General features: G+C 34.1%; 3 protein-coding genes across 3 annotated transcripts; 2 read left to right on the top strand and 1 right to left on the bottom strand.

Annotated features, from left to right (window-relative positions):
- Nucleotides 1-13,260: 13,260 nt before the first annotated feature.
- LOC147396155 (putative pectinesterase 55) lies at nucleotides 13,261-15,991 on the top strand. The gene is made up of 5 exons (XM_086452026.1): nucleotides 13,261-13,510; nucleotides 14,290-14,446; nucleotides 14,880-15,101; nucleotides 15,228-15,454; nucleotides 15,652-15,991. Exons 1-5 carry the CDS (start codon nucleotides 13,287-13,289, stop codon nucleotides 15,821-15,823), a joined length of 1,002 nt encoding a protein of 333 aa, XP_086308152.1. The 5' UTR covers nucleotides 13,261-13,286; the 3' UTR covers nucleotides 15,824-15,991.
- A 2,215-nt stretch (nucleotides 15,992-18,206) lies between these two features.
- Nucleotides 18,207-20,839, top strand: LOC147396154 (putative pectinesterase 55). Its single transcript, XM_086451134.1, has 5 exons — nucleotides 18,207-18,460; nucleotides 18,577-18,733; nucleotides 19,773-19,970; nucleotides 20,161-20,396; nucleotides 20,521-20,839. The coding sequence occupies exons 1-5, from the start codon at nucleotides 18,240-18,242 to the stop codon at nucleotides 20,681-20,683; spliced, it is 975 nt and encodes a 324-aa protein (XP_086307260.1). The 5' UTR covers nucleotides 18,207-18,239; the 3' UTR covers nucleotides 20,684-20,839.
- A 506-nt stretch (nucleotides 20,840-21,345) lies between these two features.
- On the bottom strand, nucleotides 21,346-27,243 carry LOC147396153 (serine/threonine-protein kinase STY17-like). The gene is made up of 12 exons (XM_086451400.1): nucleotides 26,918-27,243; nucleotides 26,173-26,818; nucleotides 25,512-25,552; nucleotides 25,174-25,242; nucleotides 24,802-24,902; nucleotides 24,503-24,581; nucleotides 23,893-23,991; nucleotides 23,732-23,800; nucleotides 23,557-23,606; nucleotides 23,343-23,424; nucleotides 22,214-22,308; nucleotides 21,346-21,759 (listed from the first exon to the last, which is right to left on the bottom strand). Exons 1-12 carry the CDS (start codon nucleotides 27,173-27,175, stop codon nucleotides 21,633-21,635), a joined length of 1,716 nt encoding a protein of 571 aa, XP_086307526.1. The 5' UTR covers nucleotides 27,176-27,243; the 3' UTR covers nucleotides 21,346-21,632.
- Between the last annotated feature and the right edge of the window lie 6 nt (nucleotides 27,244-27,249).

Below are 27,249 nucleotides of genomic sequence, written 5' to 3'. Positions count from 1 at the left end.
TTTGTTTATAACAATTTGTAAATGCCTCCTTGAAATTTTGATGCCTATAGTATTTTTGACATTTTATCGTCTTTGTTAAAAGACAATCGTTTTTTGTTAACAATTTGAACATGTCAGCAAAATTCTAGGGGGATAAATCTCATCTTGTATTTCACTGCGACGAGTAGGGGGGGGGGGAGTAACACTACTATCGCTCATTTCAGAAGGGGGCTTAGCAGCTCTCAAAATAAATCATGGGGAAAAAGATAAATGATCATGATAAAGCAAGTATATGTCACATATGTATAAAATACATCTCATTGAAGTTCAAATTTTAAGAGAGAGTTCATGCTCATAGAAAATTTAATCCGAGATTTCACATAATACCAGCTGGTCAATTGCATGAAACCTAACGAAGGTAGTTTCATAAGTTGGGAACCCCCTCAATATAGGTTGGTTTGTGCTATTGAATGATCCGGGATTTTGTTAAACCATGAATTGACTTTTCTGTGAGCAAATTTTTTTTTTTTCCATATTTTAATTTGGCCTTCTCTTCTCTCAACCCACACTTGAGGCTCTCCATCAAACACACGGTTACAATAAGAGCAAAATTACAGATTTCCTAGAGATAGTACACTATTTCGTAAGGAAACATTTTTCTTGAGAATCCGTAGCATCTCTACTGTTGGTTTGATGTAAAGCCTCAATTGTGGATTGAGGTTAATATTTCCTTTTAAGCACAGGCATTTCATATTTGTCCATGAGTCATCTTCACAACCCTTCAATGAAGTCCTGAGGTGTAATTCTTGGAGTATTCCCACTCGATCCGGAATCATTTTTATTGCCAGTCAATAATGAATTAAAAGGGTTTTGTAAAGCCCTTCAATTAATTTTGTAGTTTTACATTTACCTCCTTTATATATAATAAAATTACATATACCACTCTAGGTTAAAAAATTTAAAACTTTCTCCCTTTAACTAAATAGACCAGACTAGTGATGCCGTCATGTTCAACCAGAGAACTATTCCAAAGATTCTTTATCTTCGACGAGCACGCTCTGCTATTAAATCAAATTGATTTATGCTAATAAAGAAGAAATAAAAAACTAAATTTTTTTGCATGTTGTTACTTCAAGTAAAATTTGATCAAAAGTCAATGATTAGGGACGAAACCATAATTTTTCAAATCTAGGGATGCATGTCTAATTCATGTAAATGATAGAGGCCTATCATTACTAAAACAGCACACCATGCCATAAAATCTACCTGTCACTAAGTATATAATTTACCCAAACGTTTAGATGAATTTGCAATTCACTTAAGTCACTCTGGTGGGTATCCTTCAGAATTTCGACCATGGAGGTCTTTCGACTGTTCATATACATTTCCATGGTGGTTTTTTTAAGTTTTGGAGAGAAGGCATTAAGCAATGAAATTCCATCTCTATTTTGGAAGAAAATTACTGTTTCCCCCTCAGGAAAAGGAGATTTCTATACAATTCAAGACGCCATCGATTAAGGAGTGCCAATAAACAATGCTAATTGGATCCATATTTATGTGCAAGCCGGGATTTATAGGTAAAAATCGATGATTCTATCTTAAATCTAAAATTATACTCTAATAAAAATTCTAAACCGACTGACCTAAAAAAAAAAAATCTTACTAATAAAGTCAGTTTAATTAGTGAGAAATTGCTAGCTTGCTAGGTTGATAAAAGTTTGCGAGTATTGATACCACGATCTGGGTTTAAAACCCTCCTTTAGTGTCTTATTACTAAACACCAGGTCATATGCTTATAAATTTTTATTTATTTTTTATAATAATAATAATAACAAAATGTTTTAATTCAATAAAGTATGCTCAAATAAGAAATTTATAATTTTCAGTGCATGTTTTGGTTCTAAATCAAATTAATAATAAATAATAGACCAACTTTTATAGAGATTTAATTTTTAATATCAACTATGTTTGATTCTTGCAGAGGAAATGTTATCATCCCCCCAAACAAGCCATACATTTTCTTGGAAGGTGAAAGCAGCCGTACTGCACATATCAAATATAGTAGTACTAGCGTCAATTTATGCAATTCTACATTCGTTGTGGAAGCCGACAATTTTAAGGCGAAAAGCATTTCTTTTGCGGTTAGTTTAAATTAATAACTCATCCATGTTCTTTCTATTTTAGCTTTGGTTCTATGCTTTATAGGATAATTGCAATGCCTAGCTAGGATGGTTTAAGGTTTGATACCAATATGAAATATTTCATTGAGACATTCCGATTTCAGCCTAGACTAGAACCAAACATTGAATGTTTTAGAATGTTTCTATTGAGACTATCTTGAATTTTCTTTAGAACGAAATAAATAAATAACTATATATATGAGATGGGGTTATATGTAGGACTAGCAATGATCCAAAATATACCCAATGTTTGAATCGATCTGATTCGAAAAAACATAAAAAATTGGATTTTCATATCAGATTTGGATTGAAATCTTAAATCCAAAATAATTTCGGACTGGATTCAGATGTACCCCAATCCGATCCGAAAAAAATCTTATCCAAACATATTTTAATATTTTTATTTTTATTTTTAATTTCATATAAATACATATAGATAAAACTTTTTAGTTTCCCTTTATATTTATAGTTGGAAAATAGTTTTTTTAAAACTTTCTTATGATTTTATATTTTTATATTTTTTTTTAACATTGATAATTTGAAAATAAGGCATGTGTTCGGATCAGTCGATTTTGGATTAAGGATTAAATGAAATTGATCGGATTCAGTTCATATATTCATTAATCAATTCAGATCGGATTGGATACATATTTAAAAAAATTTGGATCGGTATTTGAATTGTACTTATCCAGATCCAAACCGATCATTTGCCAGCCCTATTTATATCGACCAAAAGATCATTTATCTCTATGAATCACATGTCAACATAACATCCAAATACAACATCGGGTACCACAAGTAAATAGGAGCTAAAGTTTTGTTCCATATGGGCTAAAAGGTATAGAATGGGCTGAATATTTTTAGGATTATCTCTATGGTGAGGAGATCATCCTTAAAAAAAATCAACCCATTTCGAAACTTCTAACCACATCAAAACTGATTTACAAAGTAATGATCCACGATTTTTCAACTTATAAGTTGGGGTTAGAAGTTTCAAAATTGGTTGATTTTTTGTGAATCGCCACCATTCATATTTGAAAAAAGGTGTGAATGATCACCCGATGTTCATTTTTAGAAAAGTTGTCATTTTGACGTTTAGTAACTCTCAATGGATAAGATACCAATCTAACCTTGAGATCGGAGTAAGCGATTCGATTGGAGAAAAGGAAAAGTATTAGACACCCTTTTCTCCTCACCAAGTGGTGGTAACCTCAACTCAACTCAGTTATTTTGATTAAAAAATTACGACTAGAATAAAGTGCCATGTGTCGATAACTTATACCCTAAGTAGGGATTTACTATTAGCTTTAGCTCGTAAAGATCATCTCATCGAAGGAGATGATCCTAATGGACATTAGCCTTGGAAATCATATTTTTTTTAAATGTTGGCTTCGGTTACGAATCCATTCACATGAGTCGAGAAAAATCCAAATGCCAATTGCGACAAAATGATTTGAGGATTTTAAAACGATTTTATATTTGAAAGTAGTTACAACCCCTATACTGTGAACCGAATCGAAGTCTGATCTACCGGAGATAGGGGAAGGGGAACATCACATCTTAGAAGTTTTCTAAAAGAAAAATTAAAAAGAAGTGAGAGGGAAGGTAGAAGGGGGAAATGGAGAGAGGGGGTATGTCCCACCTTGAAGCCTTAATGTCTTTCTTCTTTTCTCCCTTCTTCTTCTATGTCTTCTTCTTTGAGTCCTTAATAAAATATGACTATGTATTTTAGTGTAATGTGAGAAGGTTAATAGTAAAGTAGAAGAGAGTAGAGAGTAGATTTTTTTTATTTTCTTGTGTGTAAGACTAGGTGGGAGAATTGATCACCATTTTTGGGAAGATGGAGGGGTATTTATAGATGTTTAGGGGTTACTTTAGGGATATAGTGGGGTGAATTGTTGGAAGAGTAGAGAATGGCATAGGTTTTGAAAGTGGGGGGTATGAAATTTAGAGTGGAGAGGAGGGCAATTGTGTAATGAAGGTAAATGGGTAGTGTTTTGATCAAAATGATTTGGATATTACCAAATTCATTTGGGTGGAATGTTTGATGAGGTGAGATGATGGGTATTTAAGAGGGAGGTTGATTGATTGAGTGGTATTTAGTTTAAGAGAATGGATGGTGTAAGAGGGTGGTTGATTAAGTTTTGAAAGGATGAGAGAGAGATGGTGACATATGACAAGATGTGTGGAAATTAGGGGTTTAAATGAATTGATAGGAGAGAATAAGTGTTTGATTTGAGAAGAAAGATGTAGGTTTAGGTTGTAGAGATGGATTTTATAGGGAATGATGATGGTAGGTTAGGGGGAGGTATGGATTTATAGGAATGATGATAGTAGGTTAGAAGGAGGTATGAGTTTGTAGGGAATAATGATGGTAAGTTAAGAGAGAGTGATGGATTGATGTGAGTAGACAGATTTTTTTAAAGAAAATGTGATGGGTTGATGTGTGGGTAGATAATGTTTAGAAAAAAGATAATGGGATAGGTAGTGGGATGAGGGATGTGAGATAGGGTGATGACATGTGTCACATTTGATAATCAAGAGAATGATTGATTGATATAGATAATGATTTGTGGGTTAGGGTTAGGATTATGAATTATGGATATTTTTTTATATAGATAATGGTTTATGGGCTTTGGTGGATTGGGTTTGGATTTTAGGTTATTTGAAATTGGTTAAAGTCATTTTTTAATGGATTTTTGAGGGTGGGTAGGTTTTAGGATTTAGATGATATGAGATTAAATTTAGGTTAGGTGGGTAAGGTGAGAAAATGTACTTTTGAAAGTTGAGAGTTCGTAGGCTTTGAATAGGCTTAGGATTTTTTCAGATTTGAAGGTGGAGTGGTGAAGGTTATAAAAGGTGGTGGGTATCCCAAGTCTCATTTTATATTTATTTATCTTTTTAGAGGTTTTTAGAATCATTGAATTAATTAAAATGCCACATGTTGGCAAATTGAGCTTTTTAGGTCCATTGACGACTTTTATTGAAAAATCTGTATGTGGACACGGGATTTTTTAATGTTTTAAAAACATCCCTCCACTATGGGGTGTTTTGGAGTCGCCACCATTCAAATGCGGAATTGGGTGTGAATGGTCACCCGAAGTTATATTTCTTGAAAAACATGTCACTTTGGACATATGATGACTTTCGTTGGATAATGCATATTTGGTCCAACCTTGATTCAAGGTAAGGGGGTCCTTTTATGGAATAGGGAAGGTGTTAGGCATCCTACTCCACCCACCATAGGTGGTAACCTCGGATTCGATTTTTTTGAAAATAAAAATAAAATAAAATCGAAAGAATTTGATGTGTGCCCTCAAGCATGAGGGACTTTCAATATTGGCTTCAATCATTAAGGGCACCCTTATGTAGAAGGGGCCCTTTGGGTGATTTAACCCATGGTGGTGTGTGCAAATGTGTGGAAAATGGGTGAGTAGAAGAGGGGATGTGGAGGGGGTGTTCCTTTTGTTGAACCCACCTTGTCCTTGAGTTGATCTTCAAATATGTCTTCCCTTGAGTTGACTTGGGCTTGCTTGAGGTTGTAGAAGATTGAGTTGAGTTGAGAGTGAGGTGTTGAGAGTAGAGTAGAGTAGAGAGTTGTAGTTTTTGGAGGATTATTTTTTAAATTTTCATTAGGTGTGGTGAGGGGAGAATGGATGGGGTTTTATAGAGGTTGGGAGGTTATTTTAAGGGTACAATGGGGTGAGTGAAGAGAGTAATGGATAATGGCATGGGTTTGAGAGGAGAGGGGTATGAAATTTAAGATAAAAATAAGGATAGTTTTGTAATGAGGGAAATGAGTTGTGTTTTAACCCAAATGGTTTGGATCTTACCCAAATCCATTTGGGTAGAGTGTTTGGTGGGGTGAGATGAGTGATGGTTGATGGGTGTAAGAGAGTTGTTTGGAGAATGAGTGTTGAGATGGTTGAAAAGGTAAGGTGTTTGATTTGGAGGGATGGGTAGTGATTGGTTTGATTTTGAGAAGATTGAAGGGATGATGACATGTGGCAAATGGAGAGATGAAGAGATTGGTTGATTGGTGATGGTAGTTGGTTGATTAGAGATAAGAGTATGGGGGTGATGGTGGGAGGTATGGGTTGAGGTGATTTTGTGGGAGTGTTTTAAGGAAAAGTGATGGTTTGATGTGTGGGAGATATGGGTTATGATGTGGGTTGTTAAAGAATGGGGAATAGGTTAGGGTGTATAGGGTATGGGTTGAGTTGTTGGTTGTTGATGATGAGAGGATGGGGAATAGGTTAGGTTAGGGTAGAGTTATGGGTTGAGTTAATTTTTGGAGGGAAGTGATGGAGTTGGTTGATGATGATGAGAGGATGGGTAATAGGTTAGGTTAGGGTAGAGTTATGGGTTGAGTTGATTTTTGGAGGGAAGTGATGGAGTTGGTTGATGATGATGAGAGGATGGGTAATAGGTTAGGTTAGGGTAGGATTATGGGTTGAGTTGATTTTTGGAGGGAAGTGATGGAGTTGGTTGATTAGATGAGGGAGGGGGAAGGGTGTGATGACATGTGTCATTTTTTGTATTGAGTTGGTGATTGGTTTGATGAGATTGATAGGTTGGATTGGGTTTGGGTATTGAATTGGGCTTAGGTTATGAGTTAGGCTTAGGTTGGATTGGGTTTATGATGGATTGGGTTTTGGGGATGGATTGGATTGGGTTTTGGGATGGATTGGATTTAGGTAGAATAGTATTGGGTTGAATTTAGGAGGGTGGGAGAGTGGTGAGGTGCGCGGACCCATGGGCCACGTGTGCGGCCTCGGACATTTATTAATTGAAAATGCATTGTATTTTGAAGGTTTGGGCTTTGGAGCCCGTTCCGATTTTTCGATTTTTGGGGCATCTTGCATCGAGGGCCCGCTCAAATTCGAGTGTCTACACCATATTTTTGATTTTGGGAGAGGAGCGGTGAAGGCGGGGGTACACCAAATCTTTTTGGGTGAGCCCACTAGACTCATTAGGGGTCTTAGGGGCCTTCAATTTTGATAAAATATCATATTTTAGTAATTCGAATTTTTTAGCCTCGTTGGCTAATTTTTATTGAAAAACTGTTATTTTTAGGTCCTTTCGAGTAGGAGGCCCTTTTAAATTGGGGTGTCTACAATCCTCACAAAAAATCATCTCATTCTGAAACTTCTAACCCCAGTTTATAAGTTAAAGAATCATGGACCATCAATTTTTACCATTAATTTGTAAATCACTTTTGATGGGATTAGAAGTTTTGGAATAAGCTGATTTTTTGTGAGGATGATTTCCTCACCATAGAGATCATCTTAAAAACACATCAGCCCATTCTAAAACTTTTAGTCGACATAAGACAAAACTATTGCTAGGACTTTGGCTCTCATTTTGGCAAATGAGTGTTGTCTATATATATAAATGAGGAGATCATCCTCATCAAAAATCAGCCCATTCCGAAACTTTTAACCATGTTTATGAGTCGAAGAATCATGGATCATCCATTTTTTGCAGACCACTTTTGATGGGTTTAAAAGTTTCGGAATGGGCTGATTTTTGGTGTGGATAATCTCCTCATAATAGAGATTAATTTCACCAAAAATCAGCCCATTCTAACTTCTAACCCATGTAAGCCAAAACGTGGTGGCCAAATGACAAAATTTTTGTCCTATGTGGCTTAATGGTTTCGAATTGGGCTAATTTTTTATGAAATTGATCTCTATGGTGAGAAAATCATCTTGACAAAAAATCATCCAAATTTGAAATTTTTAAGTCCATCAAAAGTGGCTTACAAATTTTTGATAAAAAATCGATGATTCACAATTCTAAACCACTTTTGATGGACTTATAGAAGTTTTCGATTCAACTAATTTTTAGTGAGGATGATCTCCTAATTGTAGAGGTCATCATCACAAAAATTATGTCTAATCCAAAACTTTTTAAGTCCCATAGGACAAAATTTTTATGAGAATAAGATTGTGAGTCAAACGCCACCATATATATATATATATATATATATGTGTGTGTGTGTGTGTGTGTGTGGTGCCCCGCCAAACACTAATACAAATCCCCATGTCAGATCTCGAGGTATTAGGTGGCATCTCGAAATTTCGGCATGGCCTCCTCTATTTATGTTAGTATTCCAAAGCGTTCAACCTATATATATGGGGACGGTTCGAGGGACGTTTGAAAAACCCCATTGGAAATCGATGTTGTAAAGCCGTTGCATTTGGATGGTTAAACGGCTTGGATTGCATTTGTCAAACAGCTGGAAACCAACTATTTTTTAAAAGATTTTATATATTTCCAAAAAACTCTCTCCATTTTCTAACTTATTAAAATGAATCCTCCTAAACCCATTGTCTTCAACCTCTTCCTCTGTTTGTGCTTGTCTCTGTCTCTCTTTCTCTCTCTCAACGAACTCACAACCCACGATTGTGGGCAAAGTCATCGTCTTCAACCTCCTCCTCCCCTCCTCTCTCTCTCTCTCTCTCAACGAACTCACAACCCACGAATTGGGCTTAGGTAATGAGTTGGGCTTAGATAGAGTGTTGGATAGGTATAGTGTTGGATTGGGCTTAGGTTGTAGGTTAAATATGAATGGATTTGAGTTGAATGGGCTTGGGTAATGAGTATAATAAGAATGAGTTTGGACTTATGTATAGTGGGCTTAGGTGAGGGGTTGAATAAAAATGAGTTTGAATTGAGTTGAATGGGCTTAGGTAATGGGTAGAATAAAAATAGGTTTGGACTTATGTTGGATTGAGTTGAAGAATTTAGAAAGGTGGTAAGGAATTGGGGTCCATGGGCCACGTGAGAAGCCTTATGCCATTAATTGAAAGAAATAGAGGGCTTTTGGAGGTATGGACTTTGAGAGCTTAATTCGTTTTTTATTATCTTTTTGGGTATTTTGCGTCGAGGGCCTGGTCAAATTTGAGTGTCTACAACTCTTATATACCAATTAATAAATAAGTGTTCTAGAAAATACAAAAATATTTCAAGAGACTCTAGTAAATAAATGAAAATTCTAGAAACTCTATCGACTACAAGAAAAGACAACCTATAATAAATCAAATTTATTATTTCAACAAATCCCCCGTTTTGTAACTTCAAGTAATCAAGTTGTGGACATCTTTACTAAACAATTACCTCGGAATACATTCGTACCTTTGCGGACCAAACTGGGTCATTGGTCAACTCCTCAGCTCATTTTGCTGGAGAGTATAAACAATCTTAAATATGCTGACTTTACAAAGAGCCACATGTCAACTCTACATCAAGATAATGATACAAAGGATGCACATCAAGATTATTCTAGCAAGGAGTAGAATCCTTACTGTACGCCTCAGAATATTATAGACAAAGATTCAATCCCTGGAATCAGTCAAACGATCCTATATAATATGAAAATATTCTTCCATATTCTGTAGATTCCAAATTTATTCTATTCTATTGTAATAAAATCTGGATGGAAAACTGATCCTACGCAGTTGTATTCTTACCTTTTAAATATTATATTCTACTTTATTAATATTCCTAATATAGAATATCCTAATTTATATTATTACCTTCCTTATATCATTAGATACATCTCATTAATCGTATTATGAGGCATCATTTTCTCTTACAGATGGGTCCATGAAAGCATCTAGAATTCCTTATCTGTCCTAGAGTTTCCCTTTCTATTAATTACTCTTATAGAAAATAATTTAACAGTGAAATCATGTATAAGATTATACAAAACCTTTTTTGGAAAGACCACCTCATGGATCATGCAAATTAGACATACCTCTCTAGGTTCAGAAAATTTAGATTGCACTTCCCTTGACTATTGACTTTAATAAAATAAAATTCTGAAACTACGTACTTGTCCATATGAGAGAAAGGAAAACTAAGGGAAATGAAAAAATCTTGGGGAAATTATCATTGTATTTCAAAAAATTTAACAGTCAAGAAGGAAACAATATTTTGTGAGTAATTGACTATGATATATCTATCTATGCATAATATCATGAAAAATGGATAAGGGTTTACTGCTAGTTAGTATCGATAATAGATCTGCAAAATGTATCTCAATGGGTGAAATCTAGATATTTGTATTTCCTAAATTTTAAAGGTATTTTTAAAATTATCATAATAACAAGTGGGGTAAAGAAAATACGAATCATAAAAAGAGTAGTAAAGAAAATATAATTTAAAAATTCGTAAGGTTTGGGAAAATGAACAGTTGATTACATGAAAATAAATATATATGTCTATAAATTAGAAAGTTAAAATGAAGGATTAACAAAGGTCAAAACATGATTGTATGGAACATATTATAAAGACTTGGATAGTATATGAGAATATATATATGGGGAGTGTTCAAGGGCCAATTTTTTGGCAAACTTTTTGGCAAAACATTTTTCAAAACATGGGTTAGAGGTTTTGGAATAGGCTGATTTTTGGTGAGGAGATCATCCTCACCAAGAATCAGCCCATTCCAAAACTTCTAACCCATGTTTACAAGTTGAAAAATCGTGGACCGTCCATTTTTTATAAACTGTTTTTGATGGGGTTAGAAGTTTTGGAATGGGCTGATTTTTGGTGATGATGATCTCCTCACCGTAGAGATCATCCTCACCAAAAATCAGCCCATTCCAAAACTTCTAACTCATGTTTTGAAAAATGTTTTGCCAAAAAGTTTGCCATTGAACGCTACCCTATATATATGGGAGTAGAGATCATCCTCACCAAAAATCAGCCCATTCCAAAACTTCTAACTCATGTTTTGAAAAATGTTTTGCCAAAAAGTTTGCCATTGAACGCTACCCTATATATATGGGAGTAGTTCGGCAGCCCAAAGTTTGCCAAGTTTGGTGCCAAACATTTTTTGTAAATCACTTTTGATGGGGTTAGAAGTTTTGGAATAGGATGATTTTTTGTGAGGATGATCTCTACGGTGAAGAGATCATCCTCACAAAAAATCCGCTCATTTTAAAACTTCTAACCCTAGTTTACAAGTTGAAGAATCGTGGACCGTCCAATTTTTGTAAATCACTTTTGATGGGGTAAGAAGTTTTGGAATAGGCTAATTTTTGGTGAGGATGATCTCCTCATCATAGAGATCATCCTCACAAAAAATCAGCTCATTCCAAAGCTTCTAACCCATATTTTGAAAAATGTTTGGCACCAAACTTGGCAAACTTTAGGGTTGCTGAACCGTCCCCTATATATATATATGGGTAGCGTTCAATGGCCAACAGTTTGGCAAACACATTTTTCAAAACATGGGTTAAAGGTCTTGGAATGGGATGATTTTTGGTGGGGATGATCTCAACGGTGAGGAGATCATCATCACCAGAAATCAGCCTATTCCAAAACTTCTAACCCCATCAAAAATGATTTACAAAAAATGGATGGTCCACGATTTTTCAACTTGTAAACTGGGGTTAGAAGTTTTGGAATGAGCTGATTTTTGGTGAGGATGATCTCCTCACCGTAGAGATCATCCTCACCAAAGGAGATCATCCTCACAAAAAATCAGCCCATTCCAAGACCTCTAACCCATGTTTTGAAAAAGTGTTTGCCAAAATGTTTGCCAAACTGTTGGCCATTGAACGGGATCCTATATATATATATATATATATATATATATATATATATATATATATATATATATATATATATATATGGGTCCCGTTCAGCAACAAACATTTTGGCAAAAACATTTTTCAAAACGTGGGTTAGAGGTTTTGGAATGGCCTGATTTTTAGTGAGGATGATCTCTACGGTGAGGAGATCATCCTCACCAAAAATCAGCCCATTCCAAAACTTCTAGCCCCAGTTTACAAGTTGAAAAATCGTGGACCGTCCATTTTTTGTAAACCATTTTTGATGGGGTTAGAAGTTTTGGAATGGGCTGATTTTTGGGGATGACGATCTCCTCACCGTAGAGATCATCCTCACCAAAAATCAGCCCATTCCAAAACCTCTAACCCATGTTTTGAAAAATGTTTTGCCAAAATGTTTGTTGCTGAACATTTCCCATATATATATATATATATATATATGGGAAATGTTCAGCAACAAACATTTTGGCAAAACATTTTTCAAAACATGGGTTAGAGGTTTTGGAATGGGCTGATTTTTGGTGAGGATGATCTCTACGGTGAGGAGATCGTCATCACCAAAAATCAGCCAATTCCAAAACTTCTAACCCCATCAAAAATGGTTTACAAAAAATGGACGGTCCACGATTTTTCAACTTGTAAACATGGGGCTAGAAGTTTTGGAATGGGTTGATTTTTGGTGAAGATGATCTCCTCACCGTAGAGATCATCCTCACAAAAAATCAGGCCATTCCAAAACCTCTAACCCATGTTTTTGAAAAATGTTTTGCCAAAATGTTTGTTGCTGAAAGGGACCCTATATATATATATATATATATATATATGAGTCAGGATCCGTGTACACATATATCTACAATGCATGTGTTTTGTTTTATGTGGGCAAAAAGTTTCGGAATCCTCACCAAAAATCAGCTAATTTTAAAATTTCTAAACCCATCATAGAGATCATCCTCACCAAAAATCAACTCAATCTAAAAAATTTAGTCCACATAGGAGAAAACACGTTGTAAATATGTGAGTAGATATATGTGTACGCGGATCGTGACCCTATATATATACTACACTTACAAAACTTCCAATTTGTAAAGCATTGGTTTAAAGAGAAAGAAGAGAACTGTTCCAAGAATTCTTTATCCCATGCGCGCAATCTGTTATTTCAGAATCTCACTACTGCTTCCTTTTTTAAAATAATTAAATTAAAATTAGTTTACACTCATTTTCCTCCCACAACATGTCCATGCAACTTAATGTTATAAAAAAAAAAATGCGACTGCTCACCCAAGAATGAATAAATAAAAATTAACTTTTTTATATACCTTTGTCACTTTGAATAAAATTTGGTCAAAAGTAAATGATTGAGGGAGGAAATAATAATTTTTAAAATCTAGGGAGGCATGTCCAATTCACTAAATAATAAAGATCTATCATTTAATTAAAAAAGATTCAAAAAATCTACCTGTCGCAGGTACTTAATTTACCCAAATGTTGAGGTGAATTTGCCTATTTCTAATATCTTGTTGGGGTGTCCTTTAGAATTGCAACCATGGAGGTTTTTCAATTGTTCATCTTCATTTCCATTGTTATTTTTTCAAGTTTTGGAGAGAAGCAGGCATTAAGCAATGAAATTGCATCTCAAGCTTCAAAGAAAATAATTGTTTCCTCCTCAGGTAAGGGAGATTTCAGTACAATTCAAGACGCCATCGATAAGGGAGTGCCAATAAACAATACTAATTGGGTCCATATCTACATCCAAGCCGGTTCTTATAGGTAAATCTAAAATTATACTCTTAACAAAAATTAAAAGATATATATAACCTGTTGGATCATTAGTATGAGATTTTTTCTTACTAAATTAGTCATTTTTTCTTACCACGACGTGGGTTCAAAATCCGCCTATTTTTTATGGGTAACCTATAATTGAAGCCAAGACCTTGGAGTTGCTTTTCAATGTGTCAAACGAAGTAAGTTATGGATCTAATAGGGGTGCAACTTAATTGGTCCGGTTCAAACTGAGAATTGAATAAAATTGATAGCTTATGATTGGTTTGGTTCGGTTCATTTGGAACAAGTTGCGGTTTGATTTTGGGTTAAGAAAATAGAGAACCAATCAATTTGGTTTGGTTCTCAGATCAAGGCTTGTATAGAACCAAACCAAACCTTTATGTAAGAAATACATATACATTAACTATTATGAATTATTTTAGTTGTTAGGGCATAGATTAGTGATTTATTTTTTTATGCATAGGTTAATGACTTATCATATGAAATTTTATGTTTATTATATATATTTTTTTTCAATTAAAAATATGTTACTTCCAAGAAAAGTTATAGAATATTGACAATCCATAGAACCGAACCGATCCAAACCAAACCAACCTTATTTTGATTTGGGTTGGATCTTGGTATTTCGGTTTGGGTTGGATCCAAACCAAACCTACTTCAGTTCTTGTTTTGGTACTAAATCAGCCTAAATGCCTAATAATAAATAATAGACAAACTCTTATAAAGATTTAATTTTTAATATCAATTGTCTTTGACGCATGCAGTGGAGATGTTACCATCCCCCAAAACAAACCATACATTTTCTTGGAAGGTGAAGGCAACAGTACTACAACCGTCCAATATAGTACCAGCGTCAATTTATGGAATTCTACCTTCACTGTGGAGGCCGACAATTTTAAGGCGAAAAGCATTACTTTCAAGGTTAATTTAAATTAATAATTTATCTATGTCTTTGTATTTTAATTAGCTTTGATTCTATGGTTTAAGATTTCGTACAATTATGAAATATTTCATTGAGACATTCTGATTTCAGCTAGGCCAGAACAACAAATTGAATGTTTTAGACTGTTTCCGTTGAGACCACTATGTGAAAAAAGGGGTAAATTCGATGTCAAGATCCATCAAATTTAGCCATTTTTTTCACGTAGTGTTTAAACAAGTCGCGTCGAATTTACCACTGTTTTCACGTTGTGGCGACTGTCTTGATTTTTCTCCCGAATGAGAGAAATATATAACACATTGAATTTATTCTTTTCTTTGTTGCCCATTTAACACATTTTTTGAATTAGTATGTGTTCATGCATCTTCCATGATCAACTTATATTAACTCGGGGATGGCTGGGTCATTCTGCAGAATACATTTAATCACGCAATTCTAAATCCAGATGATGGAACAATGAGTGTGAAACCTGCAGTTGCTGCTCTCATAAAAGGAGACAAGAATTCTTTCTACAAGTGTGGTTTCGTAAGCGTTCAAGACACGTTGTATGACCTAACTGGACGCCATTACTTCCATAGTTGTTATATCGAAGGCCTTGTTGATTTCATCATGGGCAATGGCCAGTCAGTCTATCAGGTGGAGAATAAAATTTCCTAAATCAAACAATATTTCAAAATTTTAAAATAATTTTCTGGCTCTCAGAAGGTTGGACTAAAATTTTAATTTTTAATCTAATTTTTCGTTTTTTGGAACTATGTATAGGACTGCCTGATAAATGTTACTGGAGGTGGTTATATAACAGCTCAAAATAGAGCTAGAGCTGATGAACCAACTGGTTTTGTGTTTAAATCTGGCACTGTGGTTGGAACTGGCCCAACCTATCTTGGTAGACCATGGGGACCTTACTCAAGAGTTGTATTTTACAAGACAACATTGTCTAACATAGTGGCTCCTGAGGGATGGGACGCTTGGAACTACAAGGACGAAGTGTAAGATTTTCAAGCCTTTAACAATCATTCCATTAAATGAAAATTTAATACAAAAATATTTACATAGATTGTAAAATTTATCCGGGTAGGCAAACAAAACTATCCGTTTATGTATTTTCGATCATTTTTATCTTCTTCATGCATTATTTCTCTAATATATACTTCTTTTGTTCTTGTTTGCTCAACTTTCTTTATAGGGCCAATATTATTTATGCAGAAGTGGATTGCAACGGACCAGGTTCAAAAACTTCGAAGCGTGTTAAATGGGAAAAGAAACTCAGTCTCGATGAGATAAATAGTCTTACAGGCCCCAATTACATTGACAGTGATGGTTGGATTGGAGGACAACCCTTGGCAATAGATGCCTAAACTCTGTCTCCATCTGAATTAAATTGTTAGGTTTCATAGATCCTTTTATGTTTTAGGTATTTTCATTATATATAGGGGTTTAAGATAGAGAGCCAAGTTCTATTGGTGATGATACCATAGATTTGGATTTAGTGCTATCGTTGGGTTAGTGATGATATAATTAAAAATGGATTTATTGATTGAAATATATAAATAAATTTGGGTCAATGTAGTCATTTACCAACCATTAGTATTAGTATTTGGTTTCATGCAGCAACGTGAACCGAGTTCATCCCAATCTTCTTTTTCTTATTTCGTCAGATACTCCCTCAAACTTCTCAATAATATTGACACAATGAAAATGTGCCTTGGCTTAGCCCCCATTGTACCTAGCTATTTGTTTATATCTATAAGTTTTGAATCTTAAAATGAATCGCCCCATTAACAAAGGGCAAAACATTTATTTTGTCGAACCTATAAAGTCTCCGATATAATATGACTATACTACACTTATAAAAAATTTGACCCTGCAAATTTGTTTTTAATTAAGAAGATGAATTCTATTTATCACCAAATTTTAATTATCATAGAAATATAATTGACGAAACCTAGCATGTCCATCATTTGGCATCAAGGTGGGGATATGATGATAGATCTGCTCTTGAATTTTGAAAGTATATACATCATTTTTCATATTGACCAATTCTTTGTCTACCTTAGCACCCATTAATGTGAAAGTAAAAAATATTATTTTAATCGTAAATAAATTCTTGAAAATCCCTAGATTCATATGTTTGAGAAGTAAACAGATCGAACAATTCCACAAGCATAAGATTAATATTTAATGTAACATCACCATTGCAATAGTAGAATGTTGGAGGCTCAAATTTTATTTTATAGTGCAATAATATTCACTTATTTATTTGAACAATATGCACTTCTTTAAATTCTGGTTTCATTCTCATTTTCATGTACTTAGAACCACCTTATGAAGAACATGCAATAATAACTTGCTTTTAAAATCCAACAAGTTATTAAGATTGTTCAGCAACTTAATTCATTTTTGATAATTTTTAAAAAAATAGATTTTTTTACAAATATTAGAATATTTAACTCTCTTTTAGTAATTTTTCCCTTTTTATGTAAAAGTATAAAAGTAATTTTACTTTGTAGTCATACCACAATTTTAGGCCCTGTTTGGTATTCTGCGAAAGACAAGAAACGCAAAACTTTGCATTTTTTGTCTTTCGCATTTCTTGTCTTTTGTGGTGTTTGTGATTGCAATGCTTGATAAACCCTTCATAAAATCATGGTAAAAGCTTGCAATTGCTTGGTTTCACATTAAATGCAAAAATTAAAAAAACAAAACAAAAAAAAAAAAATGTAAAAAACTTTTTAAGAAGTTTTTAAACCAATTCAATAATCTAACACCTCAAAATTGCATTTTCCAAGAAAAATAATTTTCCTTGAGCATCACATAGGCCCTCCAATTTATATTTATATTTATTTTCATATTTTTTTAGGAAGAACATAGCATCCTTTAGTAACTAAGGCTGCTTAAGAGTTATAACAATTGAAATAAAAGATGATGTAAAAAAAAAAAACCAAGAATAGATGAGTGATGAAATTTGAATCAATTGGGTTATTAGAAATAAATTGTGGATTGGTGTGAAGAAAGATGTAGGAACCAAAAATATTTGATCCTAAGGATTAGAAAAGGAAATAGTCTGACCCGATCCAAACTCAATTACCCAAGTGGTTCAAACATACTTCAAGTCTGATCCATACCCCAATCAGTTCAACTAAACAGGATCCGACCCTTTACAATCATAACACAAGGTGGACCAGCCTCCATCGGGGCATAAAGTCATTCCTTCAACAAACAAACAAAAAAGAAAAAAATACCAAAAACTGAGGGAAGCCCATCCAATAAATGGTTGTAAATGGCTTGAAATAGACCCATTAGGGATGACCCTGTTTAAACCCATTTGGAGCTGGATTCGATGGGTCAACCCAACTCTTTTACAAGTTACAATCCTAATACATCATCTTGCGGTACCCATACCACCAGTGCTGTCATGAAGCAGGTAGAGCCAGCTTTAGTTTCTATTTTTATTTAAAATTTTCAAACGTAATCTCCAGAGATGCCCACTCTAAGTGTTTTAAAAGGAAAGGCACCAAAGGCTTCCATTATGGGATAACCTCATCTCTATAATCACATTATAATTTATATTCATAACCTTCTTTAGAAAAACCATCTCATCATTCTATTTTTCGCTCCTTTAAATTAGTTATTATTAGTAATTCCTTAAAATTAGAATAATTCCATTAACTCCATTAAGTAATTTGGCCTCCTTACCCAATTTTTTTTTTTTTTTAATCTAAATTAACTATTAAACTGAAATCTTTTTCTTGGGGGTTTAGAGTTCTTCACAACATGCAGACTTTCCAACTATTTATATTCATTTCCATTGCTTTGTTTTCATGCTTTGAAGAATTGAGATTAGTCATTGCAGCTTCACCTCCCATTTCAAAGACAATATATGTCACTCCCTCAGGTAGAGGAGATTTCACCAAAATTCAAGAAGCCATCGATAAAGGAGTCCCCGAAAATAATACAAAGTGGATCAAAATCTACCTAGTAGCCGCAATTTATTGGTAAAATATATATTATTAATCGATCATCTTTTTTTTTTTTTTTTTTTTTTTGAAGAGTAGTATAAGAAATTTTATAAAGTTGATTTAATTAAATTAATTGTGTTTTATCGATGCAGGGAAACAGTAATCATCCCCAAAACCAAGCCATATATCATCTTAGAAGGACAGAGTAGAACCGGGACAGTGATAAATTGTAATACTAGTGTGAATTTATGGAATGGTACTATCAATGTGGAGGCAGACAATTTTGTGGCTAAACGAATTACTTTCAAGGTTAAGGAATTAAGATATTCTTTAATTGTTCCTTCTGATTTTTATTTTTTTTTTTTGCTATATTAATTGCAATACTTGGATTAATTAGAACAAGAGAAAATACGTAACTTTGCGTATACTAGCTCATAATTAATTGTTTTTCTATCTTATTATTGATATATTTTTATATAATCATCGGGATACATGCTTTATTCTACTGTTCGATTTCAATGTTTTAACACTCAAGATTTGGCCATTGACTCATGGAAAAACACCTAAACTGACTATTAAAACTAAGGGTGCAACTTGGTCCAGTTAAAGCTGAGAATCGAACCAAATCGAGGGCTTTGGATTGATTTGGTTCCAGGTTAACAAAATAGAGAACTGACCAATTTGGTTTGGTTTGTGGTTCATGCCTTGAATAGAACCGAACCAAACCGAGACCCAAATCCATATATTAATAAAATTATAAATAAATATTATTAATCTATTTAATAAATTATACCTATTTTTTTTATGAATAAATCAAGTATTTTATATGGATAGATTAATGACATTTTTTGGACGGATGGATTATTGACTTTGTTTGATTGATGGAAAAGCTATTGACTTTTTTTTTAATGGATATATTAATGATTTTTTTTTTTATTATTGATGGATAGATTAATGACTCATTATAAGTGATTTCACATTCACATTTATTTATTTTTATTAGGCTTTTATGATATTGGCAACCCTTAGAACCGAGCCTAACCGACCTTAGCTCGGTTCAAGTCGATTTGGTTTTATGGTAATTTGGTTCGATTCCAATTCTCATTTAATGGAATCGACCTAGATCAGTTCGATCTTGATTTGGCCTCAAACCCAACCAAGCTTCACCCCTAGTTAAAACAATTGAAATCCAATTATCAAACTTAAAAGAAAGTGATTTCTTTTGAATAATATCATATTCACTTTTTCCTATATTTCCCTCATTCTCAAACTGTACATATTTTATTTTTAGCTCAACTTTGTGATTAACTAATTTGTATAAACTCATCACTGACTTGTGCTTCCACAGAATTCATTTAATCAAAATAACATACAAAAGCCTGCAGTTGCTGCTGTGATACAAGGAGATAAGAATTCCTTTTATAATTGTGCTTTCGTCGGCCTCCAAGATACACTCTATGATGCACTCGGCCGCCATTTTTTCTACAATTGTTACATTGAAGGATTTGTTGACTTCATCATGGGAAATGGGCAGTCAGTTTATCAGGTAGAGAATAAAATTTGTTTATATTTCATTTTGGGGTGCTATTTGCAGATTTTAAAAAAAATTTACGATAAAAAATTGTATCCAATTCCATGAAAATATGAATACTTTTATCCATTTTTTCGTAATTGTTTTTATATGTTTTATACTCGATTATGATTATTTTGTACCGAATTGGAAATTTCTGGACTAGCAATGTGAATTGAGTGTTAAGGCGGGCACTCGTGGTGGATATATAACAGCTCAACATCGAAACAGCGAGGATGAACCTACTGGTTTTGTGTTTAAAATGTGCAATGTGATTGGAACTGGTCCATCCTATCTTGGTAGAGCATGGGGACCATATTCAAGGGTCATATTTTACAAGTCACTTCTTACAGGAATCGTCCATCCTTTGGGATGGAGTGCGTGGGATTATCAAGGCCAAGAGTAAGATTTACTACAACTGCAAAATTTTCCCCTCAAATATTTGCATGAATGATTCAATTATTTATTCCAACATATTTAAATTCGCCTACTAGGCCAAATAATTTCTTCTTTTTTTTTTTTTCAGGAAAAATATATTTTATGCAGAAGTGGGTTGCACTGGAGCTGGTTCAAACACTTCGAAGCGCGTTAATTGGGAAAGGAAACTCAGTTGGGCTGAAATCAAACACTTTATAGGGTCATCGTTCATCAACCATGATGGTTGGATTGAAAACCAACCTGTAGAATAACTGACTGAAATCGATCAGCATTTACATTTATTTAGTTTGTGTTATGGATCCAGTATTTTAGAAATCTTCCTCTGCATGATTTTGGATAATCCAAGGGCTTGGGGGGTTTTTTTTTTTTTCCTACCATTATATGACAATTCCTAAAACAATTGAAGACTTTAAATAAAATTCTTATTAGTTAATAATTCATGTTTAATTAGAATTGAATCAATTTGGTCCAATAGACTTGATACATTGGAGAGAACCATCCATTTTTATTTTTACAATGAATAATGATTTTCTAATGTCCCCCCTCTGAGATACACTCCCATTCCCCCCCCCCCCGATGTGACATCTGGAAATGTGCAGTTGTGTATCCCAAGGAAAGGATCTATGGTTCTAGTCCATGCCACATCAGGGAGCATTGGGGCATGTCACGGCCCTTTTACAATATATATTTGTTACAACATTTTTTACATTGCTTCAATGCCATCCATTTTACATGATCCAATAGACATATAGATCAAACTTGCAACAAAATATTCAAAATTATGAATCTTTCATTCTCCATTTACTATTTGTTGTCACTAATCGTTAAGATTGATCAAAAATTACATCTGGATCTTAGAAATATTGAATATATCATTCTCCATTCACAATCATCGAAATTGATCACAATCCCATTGAAAAATTTAGATAAGTTATCTTTGATACTCATGAAACCTTTGTGAAGTTTTACAAGTTAGTGCCATCTAGAATAAGTCCTTCCCAAAAATATATATTTATGGTGAAGGTTTAGGAATTTAATATATTTTTCCTTTTTTGAAAGAAAAGAACATTTCTAACCACATTTCAAACTTAAACAGAACCAAAACACAAAAGATATACAAAAAGCCTAGCAGGCACCATACCATGCCATGCACTTGAGGTTCAATTCATCTTATGCTGCTATCACTAAAACAAAACAAGCCTAGGATAGTCCTTGCACGGTTTCTCCATGGGCAGACCGGCTTGCCTGGAATTGAAGGTTATATTGTCTCTGTAGATCTTTAAACCTTTCTAAAAGTTCCTGGAACGTTGGTCGGCGCTGTGACTCACTGTTTTGTCAGATTACAAATTAAAACCATAAGATCAGATTAATGGGCTGAAATAGGTGTTCACCAAGAAATACATGTGTTCCTTTCACTTACATCAGGATAATCATACAAAAAAAACACCTAAATTATCAATACTTTAATCTTACGTAGAAAATCGAGCTCTGCACAATGATCCTAGCCATCTAATTTTTAAACATTCCTTGAATATTCTAATTTAATGTTTCTACCGTTTTAAAAGAATGTGATAAATCTAGAATTCGGTGAAATATGCAGGGGTGGGTTCAACTCACTGAAATATCCAAGTATATCTCATATGTTATAGATATAGTATTTATTATGATTTCTATTTCCCTAAGATCATTCAATCAGATAATAAGATCAGATTCTAGCTTAAATCATGGGTGGTATGAAGAGAAAATTCATAATGATTTAAGTTATTAGCAGAGATAAGCACCTGTGCCAGCAGCTCTCAATTATCGACACCCACTGTGGGTCTAAATCATTTGGGATCTCTAGCCGTTGGTTCATAAAACCTACAGCTCCAATCACCTAAGGAATCCAACACAAATTGTTAACATATATTTCATGTTTCACACAATGCAAATGCCTATGATATAAAATCTTTTCCGGCCATTGTTGTCAAATGCAACCGCGTATGCACATATGATATTTTGGGGAATAAAGTCGCATATGCCAAGAAGGCATATGCGATGAAGTCATCATTATGTCATGGCATACATAAATGTATGTGATGGTATATTTGTCCAATGGTCAAAATTTATATTTGAGCAAACACTTACAATTCATTTTATAAATACCTATCATCATCACTTCCACAATCTTACAACACTCTTAATATGTTTTTATTCTCATTTTTAAATCAATTCTACTCCCGTTTTAGCTCCCTTCAAAAAAAAAACTTTTTTTTTAGTTTTGGCAATCTAACTACATTCTCTGTCTTTTACTCCTTAAATCATCTACATCAAGCTTAAGAAGAAGATTCAAGATTCAAGAAGTAAGATTGAAAGATTTTTTGTAACAACGAAGAATTAAAAGTTTACTTTATTTTTCTAACTCTTATGAATTTTTTTTGAATTTTTTTTTATTTTTCAAACTTGGTAAACCTACAAATACAATGAATCATAATGTAACTGAAAATAAAATACTATAATATTTTTTTTCTAAAAGTAGTATAATAATTGTAGATTTTTCTATTTTTAATTAACTTTTTTCCCAATTTAAAAAAAAAATACAAAAAAATAAAAATTGGATAATATGCAACTGCATAGGCTGTTGTGTGATTGCATATAAACAACATTTCCTGCTAATTTTAGACTTTTAGCATATGCTTCATAAAATCAGGAGTGAGACACAGTGTTTGAACATTTGTGCTGAAAAAACTACAAATATTAAATAGGGATACCATGTTGTGTAAGAGAAAACCTTTATTTGTTAACCACCACAATCAACTTATGTAACTAAGGTGGATTGAGTGTTATTGAATGGAGGGAATTTCTTCCATTATAATAAGTATAAAGAGATAACTAACTACGTAAACTATGATCTACCAAAGAGAAGGATACCTGCATTGAATTGAGATTATCCCAAGGAATTTTCTCAGTGACAAGTTCCCATAGTATTACTCCATAGCTGTATACATCAGACCTAATGTTTCCACATAGCAAGAGAAAAGTGTTTGGTGAATTATGAGGTTCTACCAAGAAAAGGAGAACTTAAATCAACCCCCCCAACCCAACAAAAAAAAAAAAAAAATTTGAACAAAGTATTAGAACCTACTTCTCATCTGAAGGCTCGTTGCGAAGAACTTCTGGAGCCATCCATTGTGGCTAAACAGGAAAACAATTTAGTGGTTAACAGTAGGAAGATTTGGATCATGATCACCAATCAATATCCCGAAGATATCAAAGAGAGGTGAAAGAATGCAACTTAAGACACGGGCAACATTATATACCGTTCCTCTCCCAGTCTTTGTTGTTAGGAACGTCTCATGTTTGAGACGTGAGAGACCAAAGTCACCAACCTGATGAAACAAAAGAAAGATGATTTCGTCTCTTGAAATAAGAAAAAAAGGAAATTACGAATGGACAATGTTTAATAGAAAGAAAGCCACACCTTCACAGTCCATTTTTTGTCAACTAGCAAATTTGAAGATTTCAAATCACGATGAATGATTGGTGGGTTGCAATGATGAAGATAAGTCATGCCCCGAGCCTGTAGAAAGGTTAAAAACAAGGAAGTACATAATCCATGTCTGTAAGAGAAGAATTTTGTCCTATATAATACAGTATTTATAACATGCCTTTTTTTAAGATTGTAAAAAGAGTGATTCTATTGCTGCACCAAATTTTGCTAAGAGCACCCCATTCATATGAAATCACCAAGGAATTAGCACAGATCTTGGGATGTTCTTAGTAAAAGTTGGTGTGGCAATAGATGTTCTCTTGTAAAAATAGGAAAGCACATGCAGAGGTTCAGAGCCTCACAATTAAAATCCAATACCCAAAGATGGTACATGAGTCATTTTGTATAATGTTGGATTGGGTGCCAGATTACATAGCACGCACCGAGAATCATCATGATAAGTTCATAATAATACTATTATAATTTACTATATAATACCTTATTTGTGTGATAAGTACTAGCATACAATCTTTATAAGTATTATTATCTTTTTTCTTTAATGAAATGACATTTTCTCATAAATAAATTCAGTCATACTTACAATATCTAAAGCCATGTGAACACGTCGTCTCCAATCTAATCTAGTTGTGTTCCGTTGAAGTAAACGAAACAAACTTCCACTGTTTTAAAAAGGAAGTAAGCCCATTAAGTACCAATAAAAAGTAAGCCCAACAAGTACAATAATAGAAAAAATATATCAAACCAACCAATTTAATCAAATACGAATTATGCGAGACATTTTCGGAAAACTATATCATCTTTTACATGCAAAATACTTGAAAACATGACTTGGATCTCTCCCTGTTGTGAAATTTTCAGAAAGATAAGTGGAGAACGAACCGTGGAAGGAACTCCGTAACAATGCAAAGACGTGGTGGTGAAGTGACTGCCCCCATAAAGAGTATCACATTTGGATGTCGTACTCTCTTCATAAGTGACACCTTCATAAACAACCATTATTTTCAGATTAAATTCCCAATTTTAAAGGAAAAGAGCAAATAAAATTTTCGCATATGCTCCATATCTTGACAAGATTTCACCGTGATATATTTTAGGAGCAAAATGTTCTTTGTATCACTTCAAACTTATTCTTGAAAGGAGAACTCAAGAACCAGTAGCAATTTCTTATCAATTGACATTTCTAACTACATCAGAAACCAATTTATTAAACATGGTTTCAATAACTATGTGACTCTTGGCTTGGAAAATCACCTCTTGTCTAAAGGAAAGTATCACATCATCTGAATAATCTTGATTAGAAAATACTTTGACCGCAACATCCTGCAAAGAAGCAGACATTGTTTAATGACATGAAGCCCAATTCTTATACATCTTACAATGATAACTACAGAAAGATGCCAACCCACAACAATGGCATCACATAGAGATACAAAGATATAAAACTGACAGATACGGATAAAGGGAATTGAATACCATGACTTCTCATAATTTTTTCTGGATTCATATATTATGATGATTACTCCTAGAAAGTTACAAAAAGGTATCTTTCAAAAAAACAAGTCACAAAAAGGAAAAGCAAGAGAACATACCGAGCCATACCACAGACCATGATACACAGTCCCACATGACCCTGCCATTCAAAAACAAAATATCATAAATAAGAAGAGTATCTCAGGATAGAGAAGCATAATAAAAAAGACAAGTTATGAACGAGGAACCATTGAGTCATTAGGAGACATATATATAGGAGCATTGCCTTGCCTAAATTTCCAGCTAGTAATATAGAACCATTAGACAGAAATAGATGGAAGACTTACAATTTATTGTTGTATTCTGTACTATATGGTATTTTCTTCCTTGTCTAAGTTTATTCATTAGTGGTGAAAAACAAGAAAGAAAAAAAATTATTGTTAGATGTCCTTGAGTTCATTATGCTTCCTTGAAATGGGAAATCAGAAATTCTAGTGAAAATGAAAAGCAAATAATGTCTAGAACAATCAAAATGCAGAGAATTCCATTTAAGGGCTTCACAGGGAAATAATATTCTCTTATTAAGAGCTGATTTGAGTTATCAGCAAACTTGTGGTGAACTTAATATGTTTACTTAAAGGTCGGGAAATAAATGCAAAAGTGACAATTCCACCATCTACTGTGTCTTTTACAAAGGTTAAGAAGATGAGGATATTTATGAAAATGAACGAAACAGGCATTTACTCTACTACCATATAAAGGTCATGGAAAAGGTCTCACCTTGCCCAATCTGTTCTCCAATTGTCAAGTCTTCCCACAAGATTTCATAGTCTAAACAGTCGGTTTCCACATCAACTTTAGTTATAGCATTACTACTGCTACTTCCATTACTGCTCACACTACTTGTGCTGTTAGCATTACATGAGGAGGACCAAGACCCGGAAGCTTCATTGTTGCCGGGTCTTCCGGGTCGGTTACTTTCTCCCATATGAACTTTTGGCTTTGCACCAGAGTTGGAACTTCTATGAGGACCCAAGTTATTTTCTTGATCATAATTCGACCAGGGCCACCCAAAATGTGTGGGCCCCTCCCGTTCGCTACCTTTCCACGGCCATGATAACCCCTTCTTGCTAATCCATGCCTCTGCCTTTGAAGTTATGACTCTGTGGATCCCAGTCCTCCCTTCGCCCTCATCACGAGAATCTCTTATGGTATTTTCCTTAGCAAATACACCAAAGGAAGTGGGGAGTATGTCTCCTCTAGGTGTGCTAGCTCCACTCGAGTTAGCGTCCTCCCTATGATCAAAGAGAACGACATCTGAGAAACCATGATCAGAATACTGGCTATCTCCGCTCCCACTTTCACGTTCCATATTGTTCTCACTGGCACGTATTCTCGACTTGACTTTGTTCGTCACCTTAGAAGCCTGTTTCGGTGTTTCTAACAATCAAAGGAGGCTACACTAAAAGAATTGTAAAATACTATCTTCCCGTGGGCATAGGTGTCTCTGAGAAGAAAAACTCACCAGATTTGATATTTTTGATGCGATCACGTCTTGCAGAGGTTGCTGAGGAATAAGACCAAATTTCGGTGTGGGACCACCTCTAGGCCGACTATAGCTTGAATCCTGCATTTCTCTAAAGGGACGCGAATCACTCGATACGCAAATGATCCCAATCAAACTACCATCATCATCGTAGAATGGGGTGTTGATTGCAACAACTACAAACCGCTCTCCCGACTTATTTTTGACAGGTAACTGCCCAGTCCAATTACCCTCCATTCGTATCCGTTGTATTATAGAATCTGTTACATCGAAGCCACAAGCATCTGTAAGGAGCTCAGAAGCATCCTGAC

This window comes from Akebia trifoliata, chromosome 8 (genome assembly GCF_017979445.1).
Source record: "Akebia trifoliata isolate Shusen 1 chromosome 8, ASM1797944v1, whole genome shotgun sequence".
NCBI lineage: Eukaryota > Viridiplantae > Streptophyta > Magnoliopsida > Ranunculales > Lardizabalaceae > Akebia > Akebia trifoliata.
The sequence above is the reverse complement of the archived record's forward strand: the minus strand, read 5'-3'. Positions and strand labels throughout refer to the sequence as shown.